The 22,759-nt window shown below is 39.9% G+C and overlaps 1 protein-coding gene and 1 long non-coding RNA gene across 4 annotated transcripts in view; one reads left to right on the top strand and one right to left on the bottom strand.

Annotated features, from left to right (window-relative positions):
* Positions 1-7,517, bottom strand: part of chfr (checkpoint with forkhead and ring finger domains) — a 22,432-nt gene extending 14,915 nt beyond the window's left edge. The window contains exons 1-3 of the mRNA XM_062958566.1: positions 7,377-7,517; positions 6,993-7,148; positions 3,875-3,974 (exon numbers count right to left, since the gene is read on the bottom strand). Coding sequence (XP_062814636.1) covers positions 3,875-3,974; positions 6,993-7,137 — 245 coding nt within the window. The 5' untranslated portion in view covers positions 7,138-7,148; positions 7,377-7,517. The remainder of the gene's footprint in view (positions 1-3,874; positions 3,975-6,992; positions 7,149-7,376) is intronic.
* A 28-nt stretch (positions 7,518-7,545) lies between these two features.
* LOC103280348 (uncharacterized) overlaps positions 7,546-22,759 on the top strand; it is a 48,082-nt gene continuing 32,868 nt past the window's right edge. Inside the window, exons 1-3 of one of the 3 annotated variants that reach the window (XR_001730788.2) lie at positions 7,546-7,948; positions 8,800-9,512; positions 10,138-10,299. This is a non-coding gene — a long non-coding RNA (uncharacterized LOC103280348). The remainder of the gene's footprint in view (positions 7,949-8,799; positions 9,513-10,137; positions 10,300-22,759) is intronic. The other 2 variants (XR_010000003.1, XR_507306.3) reach the window with 2 other exon arrangements.

Genomic DNA, 22,759 nt, shown 5'->3' on the forward strand with positions numbered 1-22,759 from the left:
TGACCATACAAGAACGGCAACAAAACAATATATTTAACACACCAATAATTACGTTAGAGGTCAAAATGATAGACCCTGCAAAAGATCCATGGGCACATGGGGGTAACCTTGGGCCAACTTCTTTCCTGCTCTGCTGAAAAGAGTTTATAACAAGATTTGCAGAAATTTTTAAATTGTGAAGTGTCTCATTAAAGAACAAAATATTAACCGAGCCCGCCCTTTCCAGACAGAACTGCCATTTCTCACTACTACTACTTTTATTTATTCATAGCCCATCTTTTCCCCAGTCTTGAACTGAAAGCAACTAACAAATAAAGTAGAGTCTCACTTATCCAAGCCACGCTTATCCAAGCCTCTGGATAATCCAAGCCATTTTTGTAGTCAATGTTTTCAATATATCGTGATATTTTGCTGCTAAATTCGTAAATACAGTAATTACAACATAACATTACTGCATATTGAACTACTTTTTCTTTCAAATTTGTTGTATAACATGATGCTTTGGTGCTTAATTTGTAAAAGCATAACCTAATTTGATGTTTAATAGGCTTTTCCTTAATCCCTTCTTATTATCCAAGATATTCGCTTATCCAAGCTTCTGCCGGCCCGTTTAGCTTGGATAAATGAGACTCTACTGTAGCTAAAAAAAATCATATCATACAAAAGTTTACATTATAATTAAACTATCAATAGAATTAGAAGCTGTTAAAGGCATAATGACTATTATTAACTTTTAGGAGGAAGAAAATACCAAACAACAGCTGCTTTTGTATCTTTAAAGATGTGTACATAATATTCCACAATTAATGTCTAAAGAGAGGATGCTGAAGATACAAAATGTCATTGCTGCCATCTGGTGGGAACATTCTGCAGACTTACACAAACTAGAGTAATAAAATCAACCTGACCAACTAAAATAGTAGTTGCTAACATTTGGGCCTCCAGGTTTTTTGGACTTCAACTCCCAGAAATCCCAGCCAGCTTACCACTGGCCAACACACATTTGGGCGTTTCATACTTTAGACCTGTTTCTGGGTATATTTGATCTACTAATTCAAAAATGGCACTAGTTTCCCCTATCAGCTCTACTTTTGGAGATACAGAATATATGCCATCTACCAGTCACCATCTACGTACCCATAGAAAACCATGATCATAACCATCTATATATATAAAAGGGTGATGGCATCAAGGCAGCGGACAAAACAACAAAACTGCAGGCCCCCCAACCTTGAAATTTGACAACACAACCCATCATTCACGGCTCTAGGTTGATACAACAAAAAGGAAAAGAAAAATAAAGTCCTAATTACAGGGAGAGGAGTAATAGTTTTTATCCAATTGCTGCCAGTTTGAAGGCTAAGCTCCGCCCACTTGGTCTCCTAGCAACCTACTCAGCCCAGGGGACTGGCACAGTTAGGCCTCACTTAGGCCTCTTCCACAGATTATCAGATTTTAACTGGATTATATGGCAATGTAGACTCAAGGCCCTTCCACACAGCTATATAACCTATTTAGAATCTTATATTATCTGCTTTGAACTGGATTATCTTGACTCCACACTGCCATATAATCCACTTCAGTGTGCATACTAAACATAAAGACAACCATACAACAGACATTCAATACCACCACTAGCTCAACAATTTCTCACCAACACCACCAGAAAACGCCACAGCAACGCATGGCCGGGCACAGCTAGTAACCTATAATTGATGCAATCTTTCCAGTGCAATTAAAATTAAAACATCTGTAGTTTTTCAAACTGTTCTCTTTTGTGGTGTAGAAACCGATTCCCTACTCCTGCCATATTATTTCTGCCTCAAGTACTAAAGGTTCTGTTAAAGAAGTACCGTATATACTCGAGTATAAGCCGACCCGAATATAAGCCGAGGTACCTAATTTTACCACAAAAAACCTGGGAAAACATTGACTCCAGTATAAGCCGAGAGTGGAAAATTTCAGAAATAAAAACAGATACCAATAAAATTACATTAATTGAGGCATCAGTTGGTTAAATGTTTTTGAATATTTACATAAAGCTCTAATTTAACATAAGATTGTCCAACTCTGATCCAATCATTATTCTCATCTTCTTCAATGTAAATGTGCTTATGTATCCTTTTAATAATAATAGAGTAAAATAATACATGTAATAATAATAATAAATACAAGAAAATAATACATGTAGTAATAAATAGAATAAAATAATACATATAATAATAATAAGATCAGAGTGAAATAATAAATGTATTAATAATAATAAAAATAGAGTAAAATAAATGTAATAGTAGCAACAATAATAGAGAAAAATAATAAATGTAATAATGCCAATAATAGTAGAGAAAAATAATAAATGTACCATATATTCTCGAGTATAAGCCGACCCAAATATAAGCCAACCAGGACCCTCACCCGAGTATAAGCGGAAGGAGGCTTTTTCAGTCTTAAAAAGGGCTGAAAAACTAGGCTTAAACTCGAGTATATACAGTAATTCCCCCAGTTCAAATGCTTACCCATGAGTTGAACTATGGGGTGAAAATCTCCACCTGCGCCTTTGACTGGGAACTTGATGACATTAAGAGACATGGCCAAGATCCTGACTACATAAAACTTATGTAAAAAGAATATAACAGACTGTCTCCTACCTCCACACAGTTCCTTATATGTATATGCCTCCCACTACCCTCACAATATCCTTGATCCCAACAAGAACTGGGCTATTTCCCCGTCTGAGAGTGGTGAACACTTTTTGCTTGCCAGTATTTTGCATTTGTTCTGTTATTAACACATACTGCCAAATCTTTCCCATTCTGCTGCCAGAAAGACAGATTAGTCTACAGTTCTAATGAAAAGGAAACAGTGGCCTGAGCTAAATTGTAGCTCTCTAAAAAAAAATTCTAAGATTCAAAGCAGAAATGTTCCACCACAGATAGAAGTGAATTGTCCTACTGAAACAAGAATAAATCAGAAGTGAAAATAATGGGTTTTCGTGTCACACAAAGAAAAACACTGAAAGTCAAACGAAAGAACGGCTGAAATCTTTCGACCCTTGTAAGTCGCCCCGAGTCCCTTCAGGGAGATGGAGGTGGGGTATAAATAAACTATTATTATTATTATTATTATTATTATTATTATTATTATTATTATTATTATTAAATCTGCCAGAAAAGCACTCTGATTCTGATTGCTGTTAAATCTGGGAAAGAATGTTATTGGTTTGTTCTCACAAATCTTACACTGTTACTTCTAAAAGCAAACATTGTAGCCTTGTGCCAAACAGTATAGCAAAATAATGTGACCTGCTCCAGACAAAGGAAGGCTTTTACATGTTCAGGAGATTCTTTGAATACTCAGAGAAAAATATTTTGTGTTGAAAAACGACAGAGCACCTCCCTCTATAAAGCAGTGGTTCTCAACCTGGGGTCCCCAGATGTTTTTGGCCTTCAGCTCACAGAAATCCTAACAGCTGGTAAACTGGCTGGATTTCTGGGAGTTGTAGGCCAAAAATATCTGGGAACCCCAGGTTGAGAACCACTGCTATAAGGGCAGTGGACATACAAAAACCTGCGGTAATAGAGAGAATGGTTAAACAGGTAAAATGAGGGGATGCAATATTGACCTCAGGAGCTCCAAAGATCTAACAGCAAGCTATGAGTCATTATAACTGTCATCCCCTCCTGTTCCCACAAATTCTTAATACCATTAAATATTAATTTTGTTGGTTCTAGAAAGTGACAATAAAACAAGTTTTAGGTGTGCAATGCAGACACAAAAAAGTAAAAAAAAAACCCAGAAAGGCATTGTTTTGAAATCAAGAGAGGACGATCTAAAAGCAATGGAACTAAACAGGAAGGAGTCAAGCAATGCTGACCTGGTATCTTCCAGCGATACTTGACCAGATTCTTCATCCACTATTATTTTACAGTGATCCCCGGACACCAGTTTGTTGCCAGGTAAGTACAGGTCACAACCTTTAAGAAAAAAATATTGAATGTTTTAGGTAGTTCCTGAAGATTTCACAATCATGACGGCCAACAGAGGCTGCTGATTTACTCTGAGAATGCAAATCCAAAGGGCAAACCTTGTTTATCAAAAATGACAGCTGTGGGACACTGCATTGGTAGATGCCACTACATGGCATCACTTGGGGAAACGTTGCTCTGAATGCCCTTTCCAACCTGGGCATGACTCCTACTGCCCATATCTTCAAATTCCTGTAAGGAGACCCACTGCAACATTTGTTGGGCCTACCGACCTACAAATGCCTCTTTCCTAGATCCAGAGCCCATACTGAGCCACGTCAAAGATGTGCTAATAAAGAACATGCCAAATGGACAAAAGACTCCTTAGGCCATTTAGTCCAACCCCCTTTTGCCTTTGTGCACCAAATCAGGCCCGATCTCAACTTTAACCTGGAATCCCTGCCTAACAAGCATTCATAGAATCATAGAATAGTAGAGTTGGAAGTCCAACCCCATTTTGCCAAGAAGCAGGAAATCACATTCAAAGCACCCCTGACAGATGGCCATCCAGCCTCTGCTTAAAAGCCTCCAAAGAAGGAGCCTCCACCACAGTCCAGGGGAGAGAGTTCCACTGCCGAACAGCTCCCTCGCTACCATCTCCCTCGCTACCATCTGGGCTTTGTTGACAATTCTCAGACTCCTGTAAAAAATCATCCTTATCTCTTCTAGACTGAGAACGTTCCACATTCCCGTTCTGTCTGTTTTCCCAAGCAATCAGCACCTCCCGAATCCGACTGCATTTCTGAATCATCAACATTGCCTGGGACAAACTGCTGTTCCAACTGCTGTTCCACATTTCCTGGAACAAACAGCTAAAACCCAAATCCCCTTCATCATCAGACTGAACCACAATAGCACGTGCCTTCCTCAATGGAGGAGGGAGCTGGATAAATGGCTTCGATGGGCCACATGTGGCCCCCAGGCCTTAGTTTGGGGACCCCTGTTCTAGATGTTTGTTTTTTTTAATACTGGTAGCCAGATTTTGTTCATTTTCATGGTCTCTTCCTTTCTTTTGAAACTGTCCACATGCTTGTGGATTTCAATCTGGCTACCAGTATTAAAAAAAACTCTAAACGCAGAGCAGTAAAGAAAGAACACTCAGAAGACAGGAGAATTCCAGAAAAGAAACAATCAGGTCCAGGTAGCACTTCCCAACAAAGGATTCCCCCAAGCAAGAAACAGCCAGGCTTTGAAACTGCATGGCTATTCAATGCTAATCAAGGTGGCCAATTGCAACATTCCCACTTGCCTTAAACATACAAGAGTTCTTTCTCCCACCCTGGACATTATTCCACAGATGTATAAACCCCACTTGCATAGTTCCAACAGACCTCACAACCTCTGAGGATGCCTGCCACAGATGTGGGTAAAATGTCAGGAGAGAATGCTTCTGGAACATGGCCATACAGCCCAGAAAACCACAGCAACCCAGTGATTCCGGCCATAAAAGCCAAGACTTCTTAAGCTTTTTGACTTGACCCCTTTCTACGTGACACTTTGATGTGACCCATGTACATACAGATATATAAAATAGGTACAGTAAAGTCTCACTTATCCAAGACTCGTTTATCCAAGGTTCTGGATATCCAATGCATTTTTGTAGTCAATGTTTTCAATATATCGTGATATTTTGGTGCTAAATTCGTAAATACAGTAATTACAACATAACATTACTGCGTATTGGACTACTTTTTCTGTCAAATTTGTTGTATAAAATGAAGTTTTGATGCTTAATTTGTAAAATCATAACCTAATTTGATGTTTAATAGGCTTTTCCTTGATCAGTCCTTATAATCCAAGATATTCACTTATCCAAGCTTCTGCCGGCCCGTTTAGCTTGGATAAGTGAGACTCTACTGTAGGTACAATAGAGTCTCACTTATCCAAGACTCGCTTATGCAAGGTTCTGGATATCCAATGCATTTTTGTAGTCAATGTTTTCAATATATCGTGATATTTTGGTGCTAAATTCATAAATACAACAAAACATTACTGTTCATTCTCTGATGGGTCTATGGACCGTAATAAATGTTGTTTGTTGGTATACAAATCACACCTTTGCTGATAACAAATCTGCACGTGCAAGGCTTGCTAAACAGGCCGACTTTCCTTTCTTTGTGGTGTATAGCTGCATCATTTCCGACAGAATCCACTGTAAACACTGTATGCTGTTGCTACCGTGTTTCCCCGAAAATAAGACAGTGTCTTATATTAATTTTTGCTCCCAAAGATGCTCTAGGTCTTATTTTCAGGGGATGTCTTATTTTTCCATGAAGAAGAATTCACATTTATTGTTGAACAAAAAAATGATCATTTATTATATGCTGTACAGTAGTTGTCATCACAAACCAGCATAACCAGACAAACTGTGAATCCTATCAAGAATTTCTTGTTACTACTAATATTTCCAAGTACAATACTCTATGGTACGTACATTTACCGATCCTGCATGCTCTGGGGTTCTGTTCGGTGGGCATGCTTCCAAACAAAACCTTTGCTAGGTCTTACTTTCGGGGGAGGCCTTATATTTAGCAATTCAGCAAAACTTCTACTAGGTCTTATTTTCTGGGGATGTCTTATTTTAGGGGAAACAGGGTAAGTGATAAGTGTCAATGGGTGGCGGTCAGAATTCTCTTGAGCTATAAGGGGCATTATGTCCTAATTGCTGTATGATTTTAACTTGTATGTTTTCTGTTGTATTGGAAACCATCCTGAGTCCCTTGAGGAGATAGGGCGGTATATAAAGTTTTATTATTTTATTATGACGAACACTTCCCAAGTGTCTAGGACTGTGTGATGTATTATATTATTATTATTATTATTATTATTATTATTATTATTATTATTTGGAGGGCTGGGTGGGACCCACAGTTTGAGCAGCAGTGCTCTAGAAGGTTGACACACATGCAACCCTTTGAGACGCGGGCTTCCTGGCGTCTTCTACGCAACAAGGTGCCTGGTGCTTACCTTTTCTCCTCCCGATGGTCCATTCTTTCTTGAGCAAGAGGTGCAGCTCGGCTTCCTGGACCCCCAAGCGGATGAGTTTCCCCCAAGGCTGCGGCTCCTGCGGCTCCTGAGGCTGGGCCAGGCCTCTGGTTTGTAATGGCTCCATCTGGATTGACGCCTGAAGGGGAAAAGAAAGGGACAGAAGTGGCACAAAGAAGGGGCCTGAAATAGAAGGACCAGAGCGAGGAAGCCTGGAATGAAGGCTTCACAGCTAGGACAGACAAAGCCTTCCCTCGCTCCTTGGCTTGGTTGATTTCCAGGCCCCACAGAAACCGGCCTGAAGGGAGAGGCCTTGGGTTCAATACATTTTTTAAAAAACACCCTCCCAGTTTGAACCCCGCCTTTCCTGTTTCTTTGGAGGAAGGCCTCGCCTAAACTCGGCCCCAGCCGTCGAAGGAAGCCTCCGCCAGCCCTTCCGCTCGTCTCCTCATCCTCCCCGCCGCCAACCGCCTCTCAGACCGAAGCCCAACTGCCGTCGCTCCTGTCAACAGACCATTCCAGCCCTCAGCTGATCCAGTTCGGGGCGGAGCTCCCGAGAGCTTTCCGGCCCGGCTATTGGTTGGGCAGAGCTGTGACGTCACTACGGGAGGGGGGACAAGGAGCGAGCAGCCAAGAGAGGAGGGAAGAAAGGAAGGCGGAAACGGAGCGCCTTTCCGGTTTCTAGGGGGACTTCAACTCCCAGAAGCCTCTGCCAGCTTGGCGCACGGTTTGGAATTCTGGGAAACCGAGTCCAAGACGCCTGAGGGAACCAAAGGTGGCGACACGAGGCCTTTTAGTGTCTCGGAAAGCTCGGCTTTGGCGACGCTTGACAAGAATTTACCTTATTGTGTGTGTGTTTCGGCGGTAATAGTATGAATTCCAAGCCATTGACGCCGACGAAGAGGCAAAGCACTGGGAACCAATACAAAATACAAGAGGTTCGCAAAGTCCACAAGGCGGTGCTAGAGAGAGCAGGATAGGCCATTTTAGGCGGGAGGGGCTTGAGGGAGTTAAACCAGGCCTGGGCCAATTTGGGCCCTCCTTCCAAGTGTTTTGGACTTCAACTCCCACAATTCCTAACAGCTCCAGGCCCAGGGTTGTTGTATGTTTTCCGGGCTGTATGGCCATGTTCCAGAAATATTCTTATGTTCCAGAAGTAAGCTCCAGGCCCCTTCCTTTCCCCCCACAGCAGCTTAAACCAGTGCTTCTCAACCTGTGGGTCTGAGGTAGAAAAGGAACAAGGGGCTTTTTGCCTGCTCAGCCCATGCCACCGCTATTAAATTGGCATAATAATAATAATAATAATAATAATAATAATAATAATAATTTATTTGTATTCTGCCCTATGTCCCCAAGGGGACTCGGGGCAGAATATTTATTTATTTCTCATTGTGCTCCCACACTCTTGGCCTACAGGTGCCTTATGTTAATTACCAACAAAACTGACTGCAGCTGCTTTAGTAGATATGCTTATTTTTTTCTGAATATTAACGTTTTTATTAAGACAGCATTACTTAAAAACAACCTTTCTTTTAAATGAAACCTACCGGCAAGTACAACACATCATCTTCATACTATCCTGAAGGGAAAGAGAGGTCATGTTTAAATACAATAGCATAAGTAGATATGCTTATTTTGAAACTCCTTCAGGGAAGATGTTGATACAAGTGAAGCATCCCTTATCCAGAATTCCGAAATCCTCCGAAATCTGAAATTGTCCTTATGGGTGGTTGAAAGAGTGAGGCCGTTGCTTTCTGATGGTTCAATGTAGACAAACTTTGTGTTGCAGCGTATTCTGGAGATGGACTATATTATTATTTGCTGCAGACATTGCCAGCTGTGGCCATATTTACAGAAAGGTGAATGGATGCAACTATAATATTGGAAATGTCAACTATTAATTTATCTCATTAGTGATGTTTTGATATTTCAGTTTACACAGGAATAAGTTCCGTGAAACACTTTGGGCATTAAAAATAGCACACACTTCTCTTAAAACACTTTAGTAATTTTATTATAAAGGTAATTATAAATACCAATAATAGTATAAAAACAAATTTGAGAGAAGTGAACACTTTCACCATGTTTTTATAATGCAATCCTATATACATTTCTAGGCATCAGTGGAGCCCAAGTCCAGTAAGTGCCTAAGATTACAGTCCTAGACACACCTGCCTAGACTTAATTATCGTTGATTGAAAACAGGAGGGTAAACTTCTGAATAAACGGGATTTTAAATCTTTCAGGGGTAGAGGTGGGCAACTGCATTGAGGTAGTTTTATGGCAGGGACAGTAGAAGTGGATTCAGAGGCATTAGACAGACTGGGACCTCTGGAGTGTTAACAAGATTTGCAGTATCATGGGCCTCCAGATTGAGCCCTAGGAATAGTTTATTTGGGGTTAAATTTATTTCTCTGTAAATATATACATATACATAGACACATTCCCTCACACAACCCTTTGAAGAGACATGGCACCAAACACACTGGAAATACTTTCTGAGTAAGTATATCTAATATATTGGCTAAGAAAGAAAGGGTAAACCTATGCCTGCCATTTCTGACCATAAGTCAGAAACAAAATGCAATGCAATATTGACTGCTCCTCTATAAAAAAAAAAAGAACAATTGTCTACATGAAAAGTATTGTGTATAGAAGACTAGTCTAGATAAGGGCTTCTTAAATTTGTTTCACTTGTTACCCCTTTCTGCCTGATAAATTTTTATGCAACTCTGAGTATTTAGGTATACAAAATAGTATAAAAATTAAGCATTTACTGTCAATTAATCAATTTGCAAGACTTGTTAAACAGACCAATTGTCCCTTTTTGTGAAGTACAACTGAAGCATTTTCTGTAGGCTCCACTGTAAACACTGAAAGTTGTTGCTGATTAATGTAAATGTTTAGGTGACATCCAGAAATCTTTTACTGTTGTAATTTTTTTTAACCCCCAACATTAAGCTAAGGGGTCGGAACCCATAATTTAGGATGTAGTGAACATCCTATCTCCCTAGTTTTCCATGTGCCCGTTTTTCTTAGCTACTTTACTATTTCAATTCACAGCAATGAAAAAAGTTGGTAATGTTGTCGTCTTTGAGTATTTACGTTGGGTTTGCTTTACTTCCAGCTGTCCTACAAAGTAGATTTAACAGCAGAAAATAATTGAAATTGGAGGTCCTAGATGATTGCTTCACATCCACAGATCACCGACAGTTGCATTTAGGATCCAGCCGCATGCCCAGCGGGGGGAAGCATACTAAATTGACTTCGTTGGACAAGACTAACCAAGGTAAATAAAATGTTAGTGGATGTGTAGAGATGGAGGATCCAGGAATAATGTTCAGCACGTACCGCAATGAACACATGTAGGTGATTAAAACCTTTTGTGTTGTTGTGTTCTGTCAAGAAAACCTAGTAATTCACACTTCTGAAAGCATACATGATAGTTCCCATTTTGTTGTGGGTTGAGGTAAGTTACTTGCTTTCTTTTGTCAAAATTGTTTCTCTTGATGTATGCTACATGTAATTTTTCAACTATGTATCTACATCTTGTATAGTGTTGCAACTGGGATTTACGGTATATCTTAAACTGACTTTATTAAATAAACGTCTAGGATGTGACAGTGCTTACAACCTAAATTATGGCTTACTGTATATACTCGAGTATAAGCCTGGTTTTTCAGCCCTTTGTTAGGACTGAAAAAACCCTCCTCGGCTTATACTCGGGTGAGGGTCCTGGTGGGCTTATATTCAGGTCGGCTTATACTCAAGTATATTTATTATTTATCTTTATCATTATTGGTATTGTTACATTGATAATTTTACTCTATTAATTATTATTATTACATTGATTATTTTACTCTATTATTGTTGTTACTTTTACATTTATCTTACTCTATTTTTATTATTATTAACACATTTATTATTTTACTCTGTTTATTACATTTATTATTTTACTGCATTTATTATTCTTATTACATTTATTATTTTACTCTATTATTATTAAAAGGATACATAAGCACATTTACATTGAAGATGATGAAAATAATGATTTAACCAGAGTTGAATAGTCATATCTTAAATTACAGTTTGATGTAAAGATTCAAAACCATTTAAACTATTGATGCCTCAATTAATGTAATTTTATTGGTATCTCGGCTTATACTGGAGTCAATGTTTTCCCAGTTTTTTGTGGTGAAATCAGGTGCCTCGGCTTATATTCGGGTCGGCTTATACTTGAGTATATATGGTATGTGGCACAGCAGTTAACATGTATGAGGTAATAAATAATTCCAATTTTGCTTCTGTCAGTAAATCGCTGGGGAACTTTATACAAACTACTTTGTGTTGTTCCTACAACATGGGAGAGATGGTACTCCAGGATTGGACATCTCCTCAGAAAGTATATGTTATGGTCCATCCAACCCCCTGAGTGGTTTTTGCAGTTTTCTGAGTTTCTCAGGCTGGATCTATACTATCATATAATCCCGTTTCTGATCCCAAATTATCTGCTTTGAGCTGGATTATATGGCAGTGTAGACTCGTATAATTCAATTCAAACTAGACAATGTGGGATCAGATACTGGATTATATGTCCTTGTAGTAGGTGCTTGAAATCCTGGAATCTGGGCCAGCTATGTGGCATGCCTAAAATCTGCTTCTAGGCTCTGTGTCTCCATAAAGTCTGTCCTTGTATCACATGTTTTTGGTCCCAGCATTCAGTGTCTATTCCTTTCTATAACCATTTTTTCAGCAAAACCCTTTTAAGGCCCAAGTTCCATCTTGCTCCTCCTCCAGCTTTTAAGCCTCACATTCTTTTTTGAAATGGGTGTCAGTTGCCTCCAGCAGGAGGGGGAAACAGCTCATTAAATGTAGCTTAGAGCCAAGGGATCCAGTCCTGTCGCTTTGTCTGGATTTTTCTTTCTCTTTTGCTCAAGGGAAGCTAGGCCCATCAGCACTTGGTGATACTCTTGGCAGGGTTTTTCCCCCACCCAGATATAATAAAAAATACCCAATGTGCCCATTAAAAGAAAACCGCCTATAATTCAGGATGCTTTATGACTTCCACTAACAATGTGCAGGAAGATTTCATATTAAAACCCCAGGAGACCGACAAGAAAATATCAAATCTGAAAATATTGCTTGATGGGAGCTTTTTCGACATTTAATCTCAGCGAATACTGAGCTCTGTAAAGCTCTGGGGAGTGTGTGTGTGTATGAGTGCCTGCTCTTGGAAGGAAGAGGACAGATAGAAAGGCATCAGAACGTCGACCTTGAAAATGGCTTTGTGCAAACGTCTGTTAGATTGAATACAGCCCCCTTTCCTAGATGATTTAATCACTTCCATGTTAAGGAATTAAGCTTCTCAGGGGAGATAGAAATCTCTTAACTGAGATGTGAAGGTAATAAAAAAGATGACGCCCACCATTCTGATACCTAAATTGTTTTGGTGTGTCTTAACGAAGGTTGACCCATGAAATCAATTTTTGACAGGCAAGTCAACACATAAGTAAAGCCCATTGATTCAATTGATCTATTTTAGTTGGGACTAACAATAGGATTCAAGCCATAGGGTTCACACTGTGTGGGTAGTGTGGATGGAGTTCATGACTTGTCAAGCAAGACAAAAACATAATTATATGAACTCTGATGGAAAAACTTGCAGTATTCCAGAATCACAAGCAAGGGAGTAATAGCGCAGCAACCTGAGATATTTACACAAATCAAGAAGAGAAGGAGAAAGAAGGGAAGGAAATGATGGGAAATTGTTGTAGTAAATGCAACTGAACTTTGCCATAGAAGCAAGGACATCCTACCTACCCCAGTATAGTAGAGTAATTCCTCCAATTTACAAATTTGATTATAGAACCACAGGATCATAGTTGGAAGAGACCACATGGGCCATCTAGTCCAACTCCCTGCTATGCAGGAAAAGCACAAAGTACCCCCAACAGATGGCCATCCAGCCTCTGTTTAAAAGCCACGAAGGAAAGAGCTTCCACCAGACTCTGAGGCAGAGAGTTCCACTGCTGAACAGCTCGTACAGTCAGGAAGTTCTTCCTAATGTTCAGGTGGAATATCCTTTCCTGTAATTTGAACCCATTGCTCCTAGTCTCAGTTTCAAGGGCAGCAGAAAACAAATCTGCTCCCTCTTATGACATCCTTTCACATATTTATACATGGCTATCATGTCTCTTCTCAACCTTCTCTTCTGCAAGCTAAACATAGGGGTTCATGTTCTCCAGATCTTTGATCATTTTAGTTGCCCTCCCCCTCTGGACATGTTCCATCTTCTAAATGTCTCCCTTAAATTACAATCCATCCCATGCCAGAAGCCAGTCTTCCTGGAAAAGTAGACCATGGTCTAGGAAGCCTAATTGTTCTTGATGACACCAATTGCAGGGCCAGTTGTTCACCTCTATTTTTCTTGCCCTTCCTGGATTTGACTGAAAATGTTAATGGATTCATAGCTTTGAAAATATTATCTCCTGGAATCTCTAGGCCCTTCAATAAGTTTCTGTGGTCACCTTCTAGTGAAAGTAATGCAGGAGGACATTTCTAGAGAGGTTTCAGGTAAAAAATACAATCGTATTTGTTAGAATTGAGTAAAGTAGTACAAAATGTTGCTCTTTTACGATGAATAGGTAAATTGAGGAAGCCTTCCGTATCTATAGATTCAATCCTCCATGGCTTGAAAATACCCCCCCCCCCCCCCGCCAAAAAAAACGGCCTGCAAAGCAAACCTAGTTTTTGCTATTATATATAAGGGACATCAAATGTATTGTGCCATTGTAGATTAATGGGACTGTAGCATCCAAGGATTTGGGTATCCATAGGGGTGAGGGTGATATTGGAACCAAATCCCTAGTAAATGCCTTTTAAAATGAATTCTGTGGTTAAGACAGCCTTCAACATTGAAGGCCTGGTTTCTATTTTGGTTTTGTCTAGCCAAAGCATTGTGTAGTCCACAGTGGCAATGCTATGGGGAGTAGAAGGCGTGTCATTCTGGATTCTGACAAACAGATGAGTGCTTGATCACTTCGGTTTCTGACAGATGGAACAAGAAAAGCTACCACATTGTAAGTGATAGTATGTTAATCAGAGTTGCAGCTGTCTCAATGAATATAAATTCCAGACATCAAGAAATGGCCTGTCCCCATTCTAAATCTGGTGTGGAACTCACAAACCCCCACGTTGTCATCAACTGGTTTATCGATGGATGTGCAAACGTACACAAATTGGTCAATTCAAGCTTGGAATCCCTGCTAAGCTTTAAAATTGGATCACGATGACCCCCCCTTATTAAAACCTCAAGGCAGTTATTTTAAGAGATTGGTTGGAGATAAACTTGTTTCTGTGCTAGAAACCAATTCATCCTTGTCCTTCCCAGGCTGGTCTTTTCCATTTGATTTCAAATTGGATTTGGACCTCTGGGGATTTTTTACATCAACCCCCCTAATCTATTGTCAGCAGGAAGACACAGAGATAAAAAGTCAGTTTCACTTAACAGCAGATTTATTCTTCTGCCCTCCTGCTTTCAGGCATCTAGCCAGGATTTTCTTGGTATCTTATTCTCTTCTGCATTTGCCTGCTAACAGAAAAATAGATTGGACAGAGATAAGACTCTGTGAAGGACAGACTTGTTTATAGTGAGTGAGGAGATGGGTATATTTAGAAAAGAGCCTCATATCACTTGCTGTTTAGAAAATGATTAGATTATGTGTTTCTACAATGTAATGCTGCAGGTTACTTAGGCGTGTACCTGCCTGATCCTGCTTATAGATGTGCTTTTACAGTCAATCAATTTGAAAGGAAGTCCTTTTACCTGTCCTGCCGCTCACAGCAAGAGAGGGTTTTCTCAGTGGCATCATCCAAACTCTGGATCTGGGGGAGGCTAAACTGGCTCTCTCTTGTCTTCTTTCTGGGTGGAGGCAGGTACATCATTGTTTAAGTAGTCCTTTAGCAACTGACCTGCTGTGGAAGGAGCTTTTAACTATGTGATTGCTGTATTTTATTGCATTTACAAGTTTGAATTTATAGATCCCTATATTATTGGAACCCTAAACAGACCCTAAACCCCCAATACCTGCAACCCCAGGAGTGCCAAGGAGGGTCCCAGTCATAGAGTCCATGGGTGACCTCAACCCACAAAGTTGCACAAGCACATTTACACCCATAATCCCTTCAGGCAGTAGGCACAATCCCCTCACAATAACTCTGTGCATTTAATAATGAATTCATATGAAAAGGTTATGGAAGTTTCCCAGCACTGTGCTGTGCACTTTTCCAGGCATGTCAAACACCCTTTACTACCCATTGTTTGGCCAAGTCAAGCCCATTGGCAGGAAGGAATACAGCCATTAGCACCCATCAACCCACAGTTACGATTTGCTTCTTCCTGCCCTTGGCTGCATTTTGGCAAAGCTTACTAGTTTGCAGAGCTGGAAAGCATCCAGGATACAAAGTTTCATCCTCTGATTTTGTCCTGACACTCTTTGATTGGGTGGTTTAACACCCCCAGAGCCATAATGGCTTCCGAAACCAAGCATTTGCTGAATCCCCACCCTATTTGGCATAAAAAAATAGGGCTGAAAGTTACAGAGATATAGAGTGGATGTCATTGCATCAATTCACTGAGCTGTGTAAATACTAGGTGCTCTAAAACAAGGTAATTAGAGAATGGCAACAGCAGATTGTGTGTTTTGAACCCAGACTTAACTCAGCTTTGTATGATATGTAATTTAAAAGCTTCGACAAGCAATTTGCTGATTAGAACCGTAGATTTTTTCTCACCTTTTGGCTTTGCAGGTGAGACCAACTGATTGCTCAAGGTACACACTTTATCTCCCTAAATTTCTGGCAGTTCAATTTTGATGTGCATGTGATCTAACCTTCTGACCTTCAAAATGATTTTTTTCCCACCACATAAGGGATCCTAATTCTTTAGATCTCTGCGCTGCTTGAAGCATTACGTATTTCAAAGGATTCTGTATCTACTTGCCTATTATAGAAATTTTCTGATAATGCAGACAGGGTTAATTCATGAGTTAACCACTTCCCTACAATATAAATTATTGTGTCCCAGGACGCAAAGAGCCAGTATGGTGAGAGTGCTAGACTGAGATATATATTATAGTCCTCAATGAACCATGGAACATACTAGGCCAAGCCTTTTGTTTCAGTCTGACTAGAGATGGGAAGGTAGAAAGAAATGGAAGAAAGTGTGTAGAAACAGAAAGACTCAGAAATATTTCATTAAGGTCCTCATGTTATATAGTTTAAATGCCGTGTCATAGATATATTATTTATAATTGAAAAATAACATCTTCTACACACTTTACAATTTTTCTGGGAAAAATGACTTTGGAAAAAAACCAGAAGAAAGCCAGTTTTTTTCTCTTTTTTTCCGGTTTTTTTCCAGGGCTTATTATCTTCAAGTCTAACTCACCTCGAAGGATTATTGTGAATTTAAAATGAGGATATGGCAAAGAATCGTTTAGATTCTCTTGTGCCCCTTGGAGAAGAATTGGGATACAGGTGTAAACAAGAAAATGAATGTGCTTTAAAATATCCATACTGATTAGTCCAGTGGTTCTTAACCTATGGGTCCCCAGATGTTTTGGCCTTCAACTCCCATAAATCCTAACAGCTAGCAAACTGGCTGGGATTTATGGGAGTTGTAGGCCAAAACACCTGGGGACCCACAGTTGAGAACCACTGGATTAGTCTTTAAGGTGGCCTAACACTCTTGGTTGCTTTTAGCCCCCAGACTGCATGCCGAAGAAGGCTGAATGAGGTTGTTTGACGCTAGATGGCAATGTTGTTCTGTAGGAACCAAGGCCCTCCTCCCAAGTCTGTGTTCCCCTCCCTCTCTCTCCCCCCACTCTCTCAAGATTTGGTTCAGGCGGATAACTTGGAGATTTCAGTTTAGTGCTTTGTGCTTGCTGCTGTTATCTGCAAGTCCTCCTTCCCCGCCTTGTAAACTCTTTGTAAGCCCTCAGGCAGTTTTACAGATAAAATGCGAATGGGGGGGGGGGGGGGGGGGCGAATGCCAATGGCTGGATCTCTCCAGCGGCTTTCATTATCACACCTCTCTAACAACCACAGATTTTGCCTTTCTTTTCAAACAGGATTTTGCCAGCTTATCTGTAAAATAAAGCTGCAACTTCCAGACTGACAAGCCTAACTGACATGCATTAATGAAAGGCCACAACATTTAGCCCGGTTCATTTGGAATGCACACAGAGGGTAGGAAGTCTGCTTGGGATCTATACATCTGACTCTAGTAGAACTGTAGGATTTGCATGTAAATCATAAGGACCATAATAGGATTTTCATGACTTTCTAGGACAGGTCGTCTTAAGGATCTGCACCTTCTTGTCTTTTTTCCTCTGATAAACTAGGTTTCTTTCTTTGCCGCTTTGAAAACTTTATGCAGCATGCTTACAATACCTTCAACCTCTTTCACATTTCCAGATTTCATCAATTTGTTGAACATCTGGATTGTAGATTATTCTTTGTGTGGGTTTTCCCCCATGTGATGAAGTAGTTTTGCATTTTTATTCCCTTCCAACTTGCATCTAATTTCATTCCTCTTCTAATGTATAGCTTCATTCTTTAGTCTCCAAGGTGTTCTTCCTCCAGTGTGTTCATCATCTCCCAATTTAGTGTAATCTGCAGATTTCATCAGACTCCTGGCTCTACTTTCTGGTCCTGAAATACGTACTGTTTTAAAATAACAGTCTAAAAAGGGTTGGCTGTATGCATTGCCTTTCCTGTTTTGGGGGCTCCTGACAGCCACTAAGCATTTCCTTTTCCTGAACTCTCCCCTTCCCCAATTAAATTCCGGCGAGGTCTTCAAATGCTTTTCTTACAGAGAAAATACTTCAGTATAGTAATAGTAAAGGTTTCCCCCTGACATTAAGTCTAGTTGTGTCCCATTTGGGGGGTTGGTGCTCATCTCAATTTCTAAGCTGAAGAACCAGCGTTGTCCGTAGACACCTCCAAGGTCATGTGTCCAGCATGACTGCATGGAGCACTGTTACCTTCCCGCCGGAGTGGTACCTATTGATCTACTCACATTTGCATGTTTTCAAACTGCTAGGTTGACAGAAGCTGAGGCTACCAGCAGGCACTCATTCTGCTCCCTGGATTCGAACAATGTCATTGTCAGATGACAGAGTTGACTTGTGGTATGGAGGTGCAGTAAAACAGAATGGTGACAGTTTAGTTTTAAGGTTTTTAAAGAGCCTTTAATCAAGAGCTTTCTGATTGAGAGTTCTGTCCTTGTTGGTAATTTAAGACATTTTTATATTGACTTCCCAGGAGAGAAAGTGTAGAATCTAAAATGCCAACAGTGAAATATATAGTTAATAATCAGGAAATCAGTTAAGACAGCAAGTGGACAGATTACTAAAACCTATCAGTGTTTGGCTAACAAAATTAATTAATGCCTAAGAGAATAGTGTTTGCTGTTCAGGGAAGCAGGGAAAATAAGCAATTCATTTTGTTTTAACTAGTCAGATTCTTTTACATGTGGGTAGAGAATGGATGCTTGTGGTTACAATCCTATACCTAAGTGTAAGCCTTGAAGTTGTGTTGTCGAAGGCTTTCATAGCCGGGATCACAGGGTTGTTGTATAAACCTTCCTTGGTAAGTTTCTCCATACCTCACAACCTCTGAGGATGCCTGCCATAGATGTGGGCGAAACGTCAGGAGAGAATACTTCTGGAACATGGCCATACAGCCCGGAAAACATACAACAACCCTTGCTGAAGTTCATGGGACTTACTTTTGTGCATAGGATTGTGCTGGAAATTATTGGGATTCAATAATAATAATAATAATAATAATAATAATAATAATAATAATAATAATATAATTTTATTCTTGTATCCTGCCCCATCTCCCCAAAGGGACTTGGGGCGGCTCACATGGGGACCAAGCCCAAAATACAACAAGGCACATTTAAAACATATAAATATATAAAATCAAAAGCATATAAAATACAATAAAACATACAATAACCAATAGCCTTCCTAGGCGCAGTGAGCCTCTTTCCTTTTTTTAGCCAGCGGGAGGCCCCTTCCACACAGCTGAATAAAATCCTACATTAACTGCTTTGAACTGGAATATATGGTATCGTGGACTCAGATAATCCAGTTCAAAGCAGATATTGTGGGATTTTCCGCTTTGATATTCTGGGTTATATGGCTGTGTGGAAGGGCCCAGAGTGGGGAGGACATTTTTGAATGGAACTTAAGTAGGATTTGACTTTAAAGAACATTGTGGGGGTTAATATCATTTTGTTGTCATTGGTTTCAACTTATGATGACCCTATGAATGAGAGACCTCCCAGTCATCCTATTATCAACATCACTGCTGAGGTCTTGTAAACTCAGTGTAGTTGTGGCTTTCTTGACTGAGGGCCTTTCCAGGCAGGTCCTCTATCCCAGGATCTGATCCCAGGTTTTCTATTTATTTATTTATTTATTTATTTATTTGCGACATTTATATCCTGCCCTTCTAACCCCGAAGGGAACTCAGGGTGGTTTACAAGTATATATACATACAATATATTATATTATATGACTATATTGCAGTATTATTAGCAATATTGCATGTAATATAAATATACAATTATAATAGTGAATTATAATTATTATTACATTGTATTACATCATAATATTATTATAATAATATTATAATTTATCTCAGATTATCTGGCAGTGTGGACTCATATAATCCAGTTTAAAGCAGAAAACCTGGGATCCAATCCTGGGATAGAGGGCCTGTCTGGAAGAGCCCAGAGTGTATCGATGTGTATGAACAGTCTTCCTCTTTTCCTACTGCCTTCTACCTTGCCAAGTGTTACTATCTTTTCTAGTGAGTCACACTTAGCATTCTGTCCACTTTAGCTTGATCACCTCAAGTATTGCAATGTTTATACATTCAATTTCTTTCTTTTTACTGTGTATAGCTTGGCCAATTCATACATCTTACTTTACATGTTGTGTTGTGTCAATTCGATCCTTCTTTCCACCTTTGAGCATATCAACAGCTGAGTCCACTTGCGTCATTTGCCACAGTGCTGTTTTGTAGTTGTCCTCTGCTATATTTCAGAGGCTTATTGAGTGCATTCTAACCTGGGACACTCTTGTTTTATTTCAGATTGTCCCACCATTGGAGTTTCATGATAAAAGACCTTCAAAATAGATTTACCATGCCTCCTTCTGTAAAGTAATAGCAAGTGTTACCTATGTTGCCACTGCTGTTGTCTCTGAGAGATCCTCTACCAGCCGCTGTTTGGCCCATTTAATTTGGCTCCTCCACTAAAGGCTGTCTTACATTGGAGATCCTACCAGCAACACTACTCCTTCAACATATAATCACTTGCTTTAAGGAGTATGCAATCCCACCTCCACGGAAAGGTAGTGCCATTGCTGGAATGGAATAACACAACACTCTGGCAAATGACAGTATCAGCTGCCGTCATAATACTGCTTCAGTTCAATGCTCTTCAGAATGCTTTGTGTTCTAGTATGAAACCTGTCAATCGTCTTATTTTACCACAAGTGAGGTTACCCTACAGCGCCGATCATTTATTTTGTTTCTAAAATGTGTTAGTTGCTATGTAGCTAAAAACTCGCAGGACGACATACAATAGAAAGCAAAGATAAAATCTCTTTTTTTTCCTGAGGGGGAAAAAAACCCTGAAATGCACAATAAACTGCCAGTTAAAAGCAGCAGAAACAAGCATAAAGTGTAAAGATAAAACTACTTAAAACACAGCATAACAGCAGAGATATGGAGGATGAAAAGGCCTGTGAGAATAACAAGGTCTTTGGCAGAGACTGGAATGTTAGTGGGAAAGATTTAACATGTTTTGTTAAATGTTAACAAGCTTAAAATCTCATCTGTTTGCTTTAATGTTGGCTGATGAATTTGTTAACATGTTATATCAGACATTGTAGTGGAAACATTAGAAATCATAAATTTGACAGTGGGGGCGGTGTGCACTTTTTTGGTTGATGCTGTTACCTGCAAGTGCATCATAATGTTTTGGTGTCTTCAGAAGTGTTATTTTGGAGTTTAGGTTGCCTTACCCTGTCCCATTCCAGATGCGTATAAATTTTACACTCCAATTGTTGGCTGAGGAATGTAGTATTTGTAGTCTTATACCTCTGGAATGCCAAATTGTTGGAGGCTGTCTTAAAAAATTGGAACAATGTGTGTAATTTTGCACCTTTTCTTTCCACTCAAGTCTACCCTTCACAAATTGTATGGTGTTCTTCTTCATAGCCTCTGTGAAATAGCATAGTCTTGATGTCTATGTGGAAGCACCTCCCAGAATATTCGATAGCTGAGCAACCTTTGGTAAGAACTCTTAAGGATTTTCTTCATTCTTCTGTGAGCTTCATTCCTAGTGTAGCACCAGGAAATCTGTTCAAATTGTGCTCCTCTCAGAGATGGCATAGTCCCACTGAGTGCTTGTTTCAACAAAGAACATAAGATTCAATCTTTGAGTGTCTGCTACAGGCAGATTGGTGGCTTGGAAGGCAGTCTAAAGTTTGGCTGACCTCACAGATTCTTAGAGTTAGAAGCGGGCACATGGGCCCATTGGCTTTTCAACCTGCGGCCCTCCAGGTATTTTGGACTTCACCTCCCAGAATTCCTGACTATTGAACAAACTAGCTAGGGCTTCTGGGAGTTGGAGGCCTTCTAGTCCAATCCCCTACCATGCAGGAATACACAACTAAAATATTCCTGAAACATGTCTGTTTAACCACTTATTAAGCATCTCTGAAAGAGAGTCCACCACCCTGAGAGGCAGTTTTGGACATTTATTTATCATCTGCTATAAACTCTGGTAGGAGAGTCCCGAATTTTGACTCCCATGACTTTGTGTCAGGCATCTTGAGGCAGAGAAGCCTCATGGTGCCCCCTTTTGAGACAAAATATAGACACTAAAGATCTTTTTTTTAAGAAGGAGGAAGTCACCTTTTCATGCAGACAGGAAGTAAAAACACCTCGTGTTACATAGATCTAAAAAACCGAAGTCAACTATGATTATATGAAAGAAAAAATGATCTAGAACCTTTCTCTGACATGTCATTATATATAATGACATTTTAAAAATAGAGGTGTTTTGAATCTGCATCTGCAGTGGGTCCAGAACTGGGAACAGATTTACCACTTTGGTGACTTCTAGGGCCCAGTCAGTCTGACATATGGCAGAAATTGCCTTTGCTTCTGGCCCCATCTGTTTGTCGATCACAGGAAAGCTGAGAGTCTCAGAACATCTTGCCATCCGCACCATCCATCACTCCTCCAATAAAGGGAGGAGGTATTACTTGAGGAATCTGGGAGACTGGCTTGATAACCAAACAAGCAAGATGAAAGATAAGGTAGAGTCTCCTTGGTGCATAATTACCTTAAATTAAGGTGTGTTGATGTGTTAAACAGCTCAGGCTTTGACACCCTTGTGGATACTAAAACAAACATAATTTCCAGTGATGGTATGCCAAGATGATAGAGATTGTTGTGGAAGGAGGGAGATACAAGGAAGAAAGGGGATGCATTTTCCTGTTATTCGTTGTGGCAGGAAGCAAGCTTGTCTTTGCAGCTAGCCTTTCTGTCAGCACAAATTTTAAAAGGTCACCCAATTCCGCTCTTATAGGTAGGTTAACTACTCTCAGTCACCTTCTTGTATTTTACTAAATAAGTAACGGCACAATAAAGTTAATATT

The sequence above is a fragment of the Anolis carolinensis genome, chromosome X (assembly GCF_035594765.1).
Source record: "Anolis carolinensis isolate JA03-04 chromosome X, rAnoCar3.1.pri, whole genome shotgun sequence".
Classification (NCBI taxonomy): Eukaryota; Metazoa; Chordata; class Lepidosauria; order Squamata; family Dactyloidae; genus Anolis; species Anolis carolinensis.